General features: G+C 38.7%; 1 protein-coding gene across 2 annotated transcripts in view; it reads left to right on the forward strand.

Moving 5' to 3' along the window:
- ptgs1 (prostaglandin-endoperoxide synthase 1) overlaps window positions 1–14,408 on the forward strand; it is a 57,516-nt gene that overhangs the window by 38,903 nt on the left and 4,205 nt on the right. For both annotated transcript variants that reach the window (XM_031890271.1, NM_001271255.1), the window contains 5 exons: window positions 3,800–3,981; window positions 7,159–7,242; window positions 7,787–8,033; window positions 9,662–9,948; window positions 13,221–13,368. In XM_031890271.1, coding sequence (XP_031746131.1) covers window positions 3,800–3,981; window positions 7,159–7,242; window positions 7,787–8,033; window positions 9,662–9,948; window positions 13,221–13,368 — 948 coding nt within the window. The remainder of the gene's footprint in view (window positions 1–3,799; window positions 3,982–7,158; window positions 7,243–7,786; window positions 8,034–9,661; window positions 9,949–13,220; window positions 13,369–14,408) is intronic.

A 14,408-nucleotide genomic window follows, 5' to 3' on the forward strand; every position in this document is an offset into this window, starting at 1 on the left:
TCTCTCTCTCTATCTCATGAACTTATATTTATACTAAAAGGAGTAATATAATCAAACCTGAAGGTGGTCTGAGAAGGAGTGGGGATTTCAATTTGTAATAAGACTTGAAGACGTGGATTTATTTGCAAATATATATATATACAGGTACAAAATGCAAAAAAATTCAGACTGCGTCGTTTTTCCACTTTGCATTCTGATTTCCATGACATAAATCCCCCCTTTTGTATTTATGGTGTAGAGTCCATAATACAGCAAGATGTATCAAGGTATCAATCGTCCTGCCCTCTTTAGAAAGAATTAGGGCAGTGATCCCCAACCAGTGGCTCCGGGGCAACATGTTGCTCCTCAACCCCTTGGATGTTGCTCTCAGTGCCCCCAAACCAGGTAGTTATTTTTGAATTCCTGACTTGGGGGCAAGTTTTAGTTGAATAAAAACGATTTCCTACCAAATAAAGCCCCCTGTAAGCTGATAATGTGCATAGAGGCTGCCTAATAGCCAATCTTAGCCCTTATTTGGATCCTCCATGAACTTTTATGGTGCTTGTGTTGCTCCCCAAGTCTTTTTACATTTGACTGTGGCTCACGAGTAAATAAGGTTGGGGACCCCTGAATTAGGGTAACAAGGAGGAAGATGAGTGGTGGGATGGGAGAGAAAGGGAATGGATCAGAGTCAGGTTCCTAATAATGTGTGGGATTCTGATGCTCCTGAATTCAGGCATATACAGCATGAAGTATGTATAAAAACATAATAACAACTGGTTCTTCTGTAGTTTCCCCACTACTTCGGTTTTCTCAGTGTGTTTACAGCAAGCAGTTTTACATGGGAATCTTGTTAATTTTGTACATCTTTCATTTGATGTTTTGCTTTCCGCCATTAGTAGGTATATGGTGTGTTTAATTGGAAAGGGCACAGTCCATATTTTGTTTTACATTTTTTCTTGTCATTTAGGATGCTTGCAAGTTTCTTTACAAAGATCTAGTTAATTTTATTTATAAGCTAAAAAAATATGGGAATATTTATTTATATGTGTAATTTTATTTCCCATTCATGTTTCTAGTTCCTGTTGACTCTGGTTACCAAATAAACCAGTTCATACAGTATATCCTAATACAGAATCACCTAAAACTTGGAACATTGCCACCGTATAATAAAAGAATATGCAGTCCTTTGCTTGAACTGATCCCATATTATTATCACAAGTGTTACAGACAAAGATTAAAATAACTTTAAAACCACTGAAAATTTGTACTTAAGGTATATCAGAAAAGTGCTTAGAAACTCGTTTAGATTTACAGACATTATTTCATTTCGGAGTTTACATCCTGTAAGAATAATACAAGTTTCAAGCTGGAACAAGGTCCTTCCTAAAAGATCTTACAAGTCTCCGAGGAAGTGGAGACAGACAGAAAAAAATAGGGAGAGGAACAAGTGTCAAGGGACAAGGAACAAGTAACAAGTCAGAGAGCCATTGTTGGCAGGGGAAGTCTGTTGACTATAATGTTTCCTTTAGAAAGTGATTTCTAATGAACTGTAAGTGTTGTGTTAGTGTGAGAGCTTGTCTGATGGGAAATGGTCGAGCATTCCAGAGGCGTGGGACAGTGATGAAGAATGGGTTTATGCGTGAATCATCTCTTGTATTATATAAATATTATCTATGCAGTAGTTTTAAAGCCTATAATTAATTATTGATATGAATAGATAGAAGAAATGCAGTCATGTATTTAATATACCAGATTGCTCAATAGAAACTCGGAATCTATACAAGAGAGGAACAAGGCAATACCAATATGAATTTTTGTATATTTAATAAAGGTAATAAATCAGTTAATAAAGGACACACCAAATGTGCAATAAAACATGTCATGGTAACCCAAACATCCAATAAGACTGGAGAACCTTTCTGAAGCTTCTGGCCATAGCAAGGTCAACACACACCTCCCAAATCAAAATACCTATAATACACAGGTTCCAGTGGAATCACACATATACTTTTCATGGTTACATCTACACAATTAAAATCACTCCCACCACCATACCCAGCTAGATATAAAATGCCCCTCCTGAGTCCAGTGATCCACACTTTCTTCTTCCTTTATGTGGCAACAGACACCTATGGGTTGAGTCCTACCTTTATAATAGAATTGACAAGCCATTGCACAAGCAAACTTCTGTTTGTATGCATTTTTTGGACTGTATATATAAACCCTGGATGTCAATAAATGCACTTGTGCCCAATTTAGAACAGGAGACAACTCTACAGTTGTGCAAGGAGCGGCTTTGGATGCAAGTACCTTTAATGACTGGTGTCAATTCCCGCAATGTCCTATTTTGCGTCATAAATGAGCCCTCTATTTTTAACTTATATAGGGAATACAAACATTCTACACACTGCTTATTTCTAGGAATGCATGACCTGCCTTGGGGGTCAGAACTTTCAATAGGAACAAATATAAACAGTACTTCAGCATAGACAATCATTGTACAGCTCCCAGTCTAGAATGAGTAACAAATATGGTGGCCCAGGGACTAAAAATGAGTCCTTCAGAGTTGGGAGAAGGTTGCATTTTATATAAAATGACACTGTGCCTGTTTAGTATTCAAAAATATTGAATAATTCCTGTGACACATCCTGGGTTATCAAAAGAAACCAGTAAATGTTCTAAAGATGTGGAGCTCCTTTTGCCATTCTATAAGCAGACTGGCAAATGAGTAAGCCATCTTTTCTCCCTTAGGAGTCCATCATAAGAGATGTGAAGTTGTGGAATTATTTTCCTGAATCAGTCGTACTGGCAGATACATTAGATCAGGGCTGTCCAACTGGAGGCCTGCAGGCTGGATGTGGCCCTCCAAAGGATATTTATGGCCCCCAACCAGTTCTAAGGCTCCACAAACTTCATTTTATGACATAATTTTTGTTTTGGTTCTCGTACATGCTGTATGAGAAATATCCAGCCCTCTCCTTGTAACAGCACTGAATTAGCTTCAAGAAGGGCAAGATGGCTTTTTAGCAAGTGATTCCCTCATTTGTTATGGTTTATGGAAGCTCTACGTACAAGTTAATCCAGGGACTGGCCCGATTGCCATCTTGGAGTCAGGAAGGCATTTTTTTCCCCTCTGCGGCAAATTAGAAAGGCTTCAGAAGGGTTTTCCTCTGGAGCCAACTACCAGTTAGGCAGGTTATATATAGGCATTAAGGTTGAAGTTGATGGACGTGTGTCCTTTTTCAACTTACTATGTTACTGTGTTGCTATGTACGTAATGTGCATTTCTTGCCCATAACTTCTGGCACTTCTTCACAGTAACCCAGTAACATGTGATTCCCATGCTTCCACCAAAACTTTAAAGGTAAATATTATTTAATAGTAGATGTAAATACTCTTTAAAGGTAAATACAATTCTAATATTTATAAGTACATAATATATACAAGATGAATGCTCATAAAGGCAAAGATACATTTTAACATAATATTGAGAGAATATTGAGTGTTACTCATTCTAAAATACATATCCATACTCACTAATTAAACCTACCAGGTTAAAAACATAAATGATAAATTTTTGTAGAATTTATTGCACGCATTTGGCAAATATAAGGTTTAGAAGACTAAAAGCCATATTGCTTCATCCCATACATATTCTCACTCTTGTGATTAATCATTGCTAATCTATAAAGTGCTTTATATCCCATTCTTTGTGTATTCCTCCTGGTGTTTTTGTGTCTAATCTAAACATCCACCAGATGTCTCTCCAAAAAAGTAAACCTTGCCATCCAAACTATTTACTCTTTATCTGATTCAGGAAAGATGGAACTCCCAGACGCTTCTCTTCTTGTGGAGACATTTCTGAAAAGAGAAAAATTCATCCCAGACCCGCAAGGCACAAACCTCCTGTTTGCCTTCTTTGCCCAGCATTTCACGCATCAGTTTTTCAAGACATATGGCAGGATGGGACGGGGTTTCATTAAAGGATTCGGTCATGGTGTAAGTTGCATGTTTCCTTGTATTCCAAAATGGGTTAAAGGCCAAGAATAATATAAAGAGGTGTGAATGCAGCTTTTATAAAGAAAAGTATCCATGAGTACAGCCCTTTAAACAAATTTGGGTTTTACAATGATGTCAAACAAAGCATGTTTGAATGTTTTTTGCTGTAAATACACTGCTGATTCGGCCCCTCTTTGCCCCATATGCATGTGCATTGACAAGACTGGAATCCACCTGTTACTGTGCAAATGGATTTTACCAAACCAATGCATGTAATGTGAGCCACAAGCCTTACAGCCATGGGTTTTATTCTTGCCCAAGGGGAATCATTCTTCCCACTTGTATGACTTAAATATAAGTCTCTTAGTGCTTTTCCTAAAAGTACTTATGTCTGGGGTCTGGCTGCTCTCTGAAATCCAGCACTAGGTGCTAGCGGGCAGTGCTAGCGGGTGCAAGGCAATGGTAAGTACAAGGCCCTATTTCTGCCCGAGCCAACCAATACTTCCTGACTTGTGCGTCACAATGTACAGGGAGTAAAATGTAAAAAGCATGGTGAATTGCTCCTGTTTTTTCACTTTGTAAATGATCCCTATAGTTTGTACCAGTGAAGTCTTATTGGCAATATATTTTACTAATAAAACTTTGTTAATAGCCTAGCATAACCACATTTTCTCATTGTGGGAAAACTAGTTTGCGGAATAAGCCAAAGTTCTCTGCACTGACCCATTATCAATCTATATGTATATCAAATTAAGAAAAATGCTGATGCACACCATGCACTTATTTATTCGGGGCATCTCTAAAGTATGTACATATATATTAGGGATGCACCGAATCTGTTATTTTGGCATTTGGCCAAATACCAAATCGAGTCCGAATCCTAACTTGCATATGTAAATTAGGTAAAGAAATTGTTAAATAAAACCGTGTGCTGAGTGCACAGTAAAAAAATTTCAACTTCTGTTTATGTTACAAAAAGTCAATTGGATTTTAAGGATTTGGTTCAGCCAGGAGCATGGATTTGGCAGAATCTGTATCCTACTGAAAAAGGCCGAATCTTGGCGAATCCCAAACTGAATCCTGGATTCGGTGCATCCCTAGTATAAATATATGTAGGAAACTAAGACATTGAGCTACCAAGAAACGTCCATCCCTTCAAGCAAAACAGGGATTGTTTGTCCATATATTGCAATGTATCCAAGCTTGCCAGCAACATCAAAGTCATCCCCAGTCTGGCCAGTCCTACACTCACTTTCATCTGATTCATTAACAATTCTACTGCTTCAATATACATTTTTCACAGGACAAGTTTTTCCTGCAACATGCTTTCCAAGGGTAAGCATATATATATTGATTATGGGTTGGTGCAGAGGGCTTGTAGTCTCTGTCTATGTGAATTTTGTGGCCACAACATCATTGTGGTTTTGCTATATTCTGCAAAGAGATGCAAAAAAGACTTTCCATAGCATAATTATAAGATCTCCACAAGTGAAAGTTATTACTCCCTCCCTTCTCATGTTCCAGTGATTACGGCAGATTGCCTACTAGTGTTACTTACAACACTCTTAATGTTATGCCATAGAAGGTCTTTTTCAGGAGATTGTTTGCCCAGGGAAACAAAGATTTAACAGCGAGCGATAAATCTCCTGGTGTGCCATTACTCTAATGTTGGAATAATGTTCCAGTAGTCAGTGACCCTCCAGCCAAGAGAGCAACTCCATCATTCCAAGATTTGCACGTTCTGTGATTAGCTGGCTTATAAATAAAAGAATGACAGAAGTGTGCAAAGCATTGTGGGAGTATTGTTTTATCAGGAGATGAGCTGACAACTGCAACACTGGTAATGGTTTAATGTAGTCAGTTTAATGGTAAATGTAGTCACAACCACCAGTGCATAGAAAAGCAAAGGACAGGCAGATTTTACTTTCAACTGCAAGTCTTCTGCAGCATTGTTTCAAAGGTACAGGCAGTCAGAACCAGTGCAGAGAATAGCAAAGGGCAGACATACTGTATACAGCTTTCAATGGCAATTATATTTTCAAACAATTGTAATCTTGTATACACAAGTCTATTTCTGACTGAATTCTCTAATTGTTTTTGTCTGTAACCCCTGTAAAGTTAAAAAGGAAAACCAGACAACTGGCTCACAAGGCAGTCTGTTCAGCACCCGATTTATCTGCTGGCCCCCAGATGATGCCCCCCTTGTGTGCATGTGCATCCATTTATCTTGCATATGGAACACTAGGGACAGGACGGGAGAAATCTCCAGCAGGAGACATCTGATACATCCCATGTTCCGTATAAACATTCTAAGACCTAAGCAAATAGAATGGCCTATACCCATGAAGTCACTAGGAATACCTGTGCCCGGAGACATCTGATACATTCCTTATTCTGTATAAACATTCTAAGACCAAAGCAAATAGAATGGCCTATACCCATGAAGTCACTAGGAATACCTGTGCCCGGAGACATCTGATACATTCCCTGTTCTGTATAAACATTCTAAGACCCAAGCAAATAGAATGGCCTATACCCATGAAGTCACTAGGAATACCTGTGCCCGGAGACATCTGATACATTCCTTATTCTGTATAAACATTCTAAGACCCAAGCAAATAGAATGGCCTATACCCATGAAGTCACTAGGAATACCTGTGCCCGGAGACATCGGATACATTCCATGTTCCGTATAAACATTCTAAGACCCAAGCAAATAGAATCTTGATGCCTAAAATCATCCTACAATTGCAGTTGTTCTGTGCCTGTGCCCTGTTCTAAATCTTTGTGCTTTGATAATAACTAATATATAAGTGATTATAGCATGAACCCAAAACACCAATATCTACACAGACAACGGCTATGGTGATTGCATCTATTTCAAAATAAGAGCACCATTATAGGTTTAGAAAACTGAGTGCCCTAATAGACAATGCATGGCCTAACATATTTACACTAAGAATGTCTGATGGCAAGTATATGCATATATTGTATATGTATATAATGCATATGTATAATGTGTATATTGTATATGTATATATGTGAACTTGGGATTGCATTTGTTGAAATAGTGAGATTGGTGGAAAAGGACTTTATTAGGTTTACTGAAAGGTGTACCTGTTATGCACAAGCACTGGTTGTTTATCGTACAAATGACTTGGTCATTCTCTTCTGTAGGTTGATCTTAGCCATATTTATGGAGACAGTTTGGAACGCCAGCATATGCTTCGTCTCTTCACAGATGGAAAACTCAAGTATCAGGTGTGTTTTAGATCTCCTTCAGAATCCATGTGACGATGTCCATGAGTCCATTTATAATGAATGATATCTTGGGCCAAAAACATGCCCCTCGCTACCATCCAGTGGTGTAATTAGATGTTTAACTGAGAGCCCCGAAATATTGGTAAATTGACTGATTCTACGAAGAAATCTTAAATTGCTAATAAATAAAGGCCTTGTCGCTTCGCCTGGAGTTAAGTTCCTGCTACCATTCCAATGCCCCTCTTATCATCTTCCTGCCAGGCCAACCAGATTTGGCTCCCAAGCTATCAATGGGCTTATTTATTTATTAAAAGTATAATAAGACACACATTATGCTATCTGTAGACCCTGTAGGGCCACAAACTGCCACCACATCAACCTTCAGCATAACACCACAGTGGCAGGTGTATCTCAGGCTGGCATATGTTATATGTGCATGAAACTTTCCATCTAAAAACTCTACTTTGCCCCAACTGTTCTGTGAAATTATCTTAACATTAACATCAAAGCCATATGTTTCTTCATGGATTTCTTCGTGCTTTAGATAATAAATGGGGATATATATCCGCCAACAGTGGTCGAGGCTCCAGTCTTCATGATTTATCCAGACAATGTCCCCAAGGAAAAGCAGTTTGCCGTAGGGCAGGAGGTATTTGGACTCCTCCCTGGATTGATGATGTATGCAACCCTTTGGCTCCGTGAACACAATAGGGTTTGTGATATTCTGAAGAAGGAGCACCCTACTTGGGATGATGAGCAGCTGTTTCAAACTACAAGACTAATTCTTATAGGTAAGTAACCCAACATTATTTCTTTTGCAGATTACTTAGCCCACTGATTATGGATTTATTTAACCATAGTAACCAATCAGCAATTAGCTTTTATTCATTTTTTGCTCTCACACTAATCATAGTATTTGGAGAGAGTACCAGTATTAACTCTTTCTGTCTCTAAAAGTGTAATTTACAGATCAGTATGAAAGTGTGTTAGTAATTCGGTAGGAACTATAGCCCAAACCTTATTCAGTAAAGGGGATTTATATATATATATATATATATATATATATATATATATATCGAACCAAGGGTGGCACACCGCTTCAATCCTCATCCCAGGTGCACGGTAAAAGAATTTAAATATTGAAAAAAAGACCAGCAACACCGGATCTATTGCAAACAATCAATTATATATTGAAAAATACATGAACAGCCATATATTTTTTTCAATATATATATATATATATATATATATATATGTATATATATATATATATATATATAGCCATTAATGAGCTGCCCCCTAAAGCTGCTACTCTAGGCATGGCCCCACAGGTGCCCCATATTTATAGGCCCCTGAGCCTTACTGAAGATGAGTAAATTTTCATCCTCCTCTGGATGAACTAGAAGTTAGGGGGGGTTCACCTGGGCAATAGTTTGATCCTGATGGACACGTATCTTTTCAAGTAAGTAATGTGCAGACTGATATGCAGAATATCCAAGGCTATTGTGATACTAATATCTACAGTTAGTATTACTGGTTGTATATACAGTTTATGTATGTGAGTGGATAGATTGGTTAGTATAGGTTGTGTGCTGGGTTTACTCGGATGGGTTGAACTTGATGGACAATGGTCTTTTTTCAACCCTATGTAACTATGTAACTATATGTAACTATATAGAAGGAGGATTTCTTAACCACAAGACCTAAAATTTGTTCAGTGAATTAATTGCATGACCCTGAAAAATGTTTAGAACTAGTTTATATGAGTTAATCTAAAGATGAAAGATTACCTCTATTTCGGCTCAACTGGACTAGTACCAGTAGAACATGGGTTACATCCAGATTGGGCCTTCACTAAGTGGAAGAGCAAGATGAGGGTGTTGTGCAACTACATTTCTCTTGTTGCTATACAAAAACATAAAGACAGAGGGTGCCAGAGGTTCTTGCAAACAACAAAACAGAGAGTTTATTGAACGTCCATAGTATTTACTCACAACACAGTTTTTCCGAGACAAGTGGTACAGGCAGCATCACATGTAGAGCACTATATCAAAGTGAGGCAGGAAGTGGTCACCCTATCTGCTTGCCAATAGAATATAAATATAAATTAATTTATTTAGATACCCTCTTGCCCAGCAACTGAACCTGTGGTAATAAAAGTTATAGGGGCTATTAATCCTATAGGTCCCTACAGTATGTATTATTTTGACATTATGTAAGATAGGAATTGCCTGCCTACCTCTACTACTTATCCATGTTCATAATGGTTATACCTTATTATTTACCAGCATTTTGCTTCTTAGCAATATACAAAAGGTACAATTATTTCAGTTGTTTTAATACCCAGACTTGAGTGGCAATAAAACGAGGTACCGTTGTGGGCCTGCAAGTTAGTAACCACGCGCTGTCCTATACACAGGGGAGACTATAAAGATCGTCATTGAAGACTACGTGCAGCACCTGAGTGGATATTATCTGAAACTGAAATTTGATCCAGAATTATTGTTCGGCGTGCAGTTCCAGTACAGGAATCGGATTGCTGTTGAGTTCAACCAGTTATATCACTGGCATCCTCTTATTCCGGAGAAATTTCAAATACTGGAAGATGAATACAGCCACAGCCGCTTTCTCTACAATACATCCATTCTTTTAGACTATGGAGTTGAGGCTCTGGTGGAATCTTTTACAAAACAAATTGCTGGCAAGGTAATGAAAAATGTCTAGCCTTTTCTTTTACTGTGAAACTGTAATAACTGATGTGTAAAATGATAAGTTTATACAAAGGAAAACTTGTGTTGGAGAATGCTTTTTTGAAAGGTAATATGCTGCCTCAAGTCATGTGATCTTTCCTTGTAAGTGGAGCAGTATGCATCACAATATAAATGGGTACCGTGTAATTAAAGTGATAGAATTAATTGCCTAAGGGGTAGTAATTCAGTACAAATATGTAAAAACAAATTACACAATTTTTTAGATGTTGAATTGCCAGTGGTATTAACTCAAGGATAAATCTCCTACACTGGACAATTGCCTTCATGCTATGCTTTTGGGCACCTCAAGCTGAATGTAGCTCTAACAATTTACACAAATTACAAGAATCTAGCAGCAAAGTGTGGTTGGACAAAAAGAGCCAACTCTTTGCATGTGTTGACATTGACATTAACTTTTAGTATGTTATAGAATGGTCAGTTCTAAGCAACTTTTCAACTGGTCTCCATTGTTTATTTTTTTTATCATTTTTAAATTATTTGCCTTCTTCTTCTGACTCTTTCCAGCTTTCAAATTGGGGTCACTGACCCCAGCAATCAATAACCCATTGCTCTGTATTGTTATTGTTACTTATAATTTATTTTTCTATTCAGGTCCTCTCGTATTTATAAACAGGTCTCTAATTCAAACCATTTCCTGGTTGCTAAAAATAGTTGGACCCTAGCAACCAGATAGCTGCTGAATCTTTGCAAAATAATGGAAGCACACCCAACGGTCCTGGCTTTCCTGTCCTCAACCCCCCCCCCCCCCAGACTGGGAGGGCTGCTTCCTTTATAGCTACGCCACTGACTTATCAGTATTACCAATTTGTTGTTCGGTCCCCCAAATCTCTAAAAATTAAAAAGAAAAAAACATTTAAGTAAATCTGCACCCCAAGAAATTCTGCTTACCTCCATGTAAAAGGCTATGTGATTTGCCTGGCACAATCTAAAGTGCATAAAAGCATCCTTAGACGTACTCAAGATAGTAATCTGAAATGTATTCCAATATCGTGTCATCTTTCCTAACATTGATGTTAAAATATATCTTAATGAGAACAAAATTCCTTTTTAAATAATGGCACCATCATACGGTGTCAGACCTGCCAGGAACTGGAGATTAAGGGGCTGATTTACTAAGACACGATTTCGAATCCGAATTGGAAAAATTCCGATTGGAAATGAACATTTTGCGATTGTTTCGTACGATTTTTGCGTAAAAACGCGAGTTTTTCGGCGTCTTTACGATTTTTGCGTAAAAACGCGAGTTTTTCGTAGCCATTACGAAAGTTGCGCAAAGTCGCGATTTTTTCGTAGCGTTAACACTTGCGCGCAAAGTCGCGCCTTTTTCGTAGCGTTAAAACTTAAAAGGCGCGGCGTTTCGCGCAAGTTTTAACGCTACGAAAAAATCGCGACTTTGCGCAACTTTCGTAATGGCTATGAAAAACTCGCGTTTTTATGCAAAAATCGTAAAGACGCCGAAAAAATCGCAAAATTACCGATCATTACGAAAAAAACGCAATCGGACGCATTCGGCCCGTTCGTGGGTTAGTAAATGTGCCCCTAAGTGTTAGTATAGCACAAAGGCAGTGGGTCTATTGCTGTTATAAATATACAGTTTGGTCATTTCCCTATGACACCAAATGTAAATTCTATCCTTATAAACGGTGTTTAGTGATGTCATCAGTTAAAATCGGAGCTTAGTGATGTAACTTCTGTGACGCGACTCACTAAAACTTGTATATTATAATAAATACAGTATCCCCTGTTGTAAAATATATTAGAAGATATAATAACCCTATATTTTATAATAGGGGATGCTGTATTCACTATATATATGTAATAAATATACATTCCATGGCATCCACAGAGGGGATATACAAATGCCTTTCACAAATTTTCTGGTGTCTGTTGGTTCTTGCAGAAATATTCTTGACAATTTAATCCCACTGTCCCCACACAGCCCCAATCACACGGTGAGGGCTTAAAATAATCTATTGTTTATGAAGGACTGTTCAATCATTTTCTAAACTGGCCAATCTCAGTAAGGGATGGCACCCCAGGGAAGGAAATACAACCTGGAAGTGACTTTACACAGGAAAAGGAAGTGAGTGGAGTAGCTGATGTGAGAGACTGGGAGGCGGGGTTGGCTTTGGTCCTGTGTAACTGACAGGTGCCAGTGGTGCAGGTTGGGGGTCATTTATAAACACTGGTCAAATTTGCACCTTGGAAGTAACACATGGTAACCAATCAGATGATTGCTTTCAGTGTTTTGCAGCTGGCTGTAAAAAATGTAACCACTGATTGGTTTCTATAGGTTACTGCCCAGGTACAAATTTGCCCAGTGTTTATAAATGAGCTCCATGTTGCCCAGCCTGGAGAAGGGCTGCACATCACTTTCACTTTGTCTGGCTTTTTTGTGGAGTGAGTTTATAACTGTAGAGTAGATTATCTGTCTGTGTGCAGAACTGCTTGCTGGTGCTGCCCTCCTGTGGCTAGTCATGGGACTACACCCTTTAGCACATATTGAATATTCTCTGTCAATAAAGCAAAAAACCCCCAAGCCTGTTGGGATGAGTCTGTTGGCTGGTCTCTGAGACGTCACTGCCCTGGCGTGACAACCCGCTTTATGGAAAGGGCATCTGTTTCATATAGAGATGCACTGAACCCACTATTTTTGGGTTTGGCCAAACCCGAATCCTTTGTAATCTTTTACTTAAAATTAAAATTTTTTACTTCCCTGTTCACACGACCAAAAGTGATGCATGCAGCACAGAGTGTCATGTGGTTTGCCTGATCAAGCAGTCTCATCAGAGTCCCTTTCTTGTCAGCACAAACTTCTATTCAGACTTGAGCATTTGAGCTTGCATTACTATTTCTTGTGTTTGGCCTTTGAGTCTGTGGGCAAGTAATACATGACCAAAGTAATGGGCTTTGTACCGTGCCAGTATGCATAGCCAGATCTAATGAAGAACTCTCTCCTCTTCCGCCCTACACTTATGTCTAGAGATACATTTCTATTTTCTCTTGGCATTTCTTATTTGCTTTATTCATTGTGTCACAGAATTCCATGTGGCGAGTGACTCACCTTCAGCACAAGTGAATGATTTCATCTTTACCACACAGCAAACGCAATGAATTAGCACAATCCATGGACAGGACAAAACTGATCAACTTGGTAGAAAACAGGTAAAAATAAAATGAATAATTGTGTATTTTTTTTCCCTATAGATTGGTGGAGGAAAGAACCATCACCCGGGCCTGCTGAAGGTGGCTGCAGGAGTTATTGAAGAATCTCGAAAACTCAGGCTACAACCTTTTAATGAATATCGAAAGAGATTTGGTTTGAAGGCCTATAAGTCATTCAAAGATTTAACAGGTTTGCTCATTATTATTTAGTGTTTTTAGTTTAGTTTTACTATACATAATTATCCAGATAATGCTTTGCTATATGTGCAATATTGAACAGAAACCGATATATAATATACATATACTGTACATTACACATAACAGTGCTGACTCAGGCGCAATGGCCTTTGTGCCACCAGTGATGTAAGTACCAGGGAACAGGTAAACAGCAGCAAAAGGCTGCAAATGTAAAAGAAGAGGAGACAACTCCACCACACCCTGAGACATCCTAGAGTGCTTAAACTATTTTGAAAACAAAGAAAGTATCATTGCTAAAACATGGAATGCCACCTATCGACCACCAAGGCCATCTGGTCCAAATGTTCAACTATCTCTCCCCCATAACACTGGCTAAACGAAGGGAATTCAAAATCTCAGAGAACAAGGCACTGCATATCGCTGGGGTTTCCCATTTAAACTTATAGCACTCAAGGATCCAACTCAAGGCCTCCAGTTCCTCAAGACACAGAGTGTTCCGTCTCAAGATCAGTAACAACAATCTCCCAATGGGCAGCTCAGACAGCAGGAGAAACTGAAGCCCACCTGGGAGAAAGGAAAGACCACAGCAACTAAACCATCAGAGTCCACTTTCAGATACTCCAAACTCACACCATGACAATTAGCAAAAGACATGCTATAATGGAGGCCTCTTGTAAGTACACATCATTTAAAACACACACTCCATGGTAGACATGGATGCTCCACTGACTGGGCTGGGTTGGCCTGTATAGTGCTTAACCTGTTATGGTTTAACTGATGCACCTGCAACCTCATACACATGGTTAACACTACTGTGAGTTTTCAAACACCTTAAGCCACCCACAGCCAATCTATATGCCTCCATACTAAAACACGCTATCCTTCAGCTGGATGTGGTTGCTTTTCTCATAGCTTATGCTGTTTTTTAATTTGTTAATTAGTTTACAGTTCCTACAGGGCTACATCCGACTTCATGGGTTCTTATGCTACGCATCCATATACGTATCTAGGCCTTCTCTGTGTTTTAGGTTG

The sequence above is a fragment of the Xenopus tropicalis genome, chromosome 8 (assembly GCF_000004195.4).
Source record: "Xenopus tropicalis strain Nigerian chromosome 8, UCB_Xtro_10.0, whole genome shotgun sequence".
Lineage (NCBI taxonomy): Eukaryota > Metazoa > Chordata > Amphibia > Anura > Pipidae > Xenopus > Xenopus tropicalis.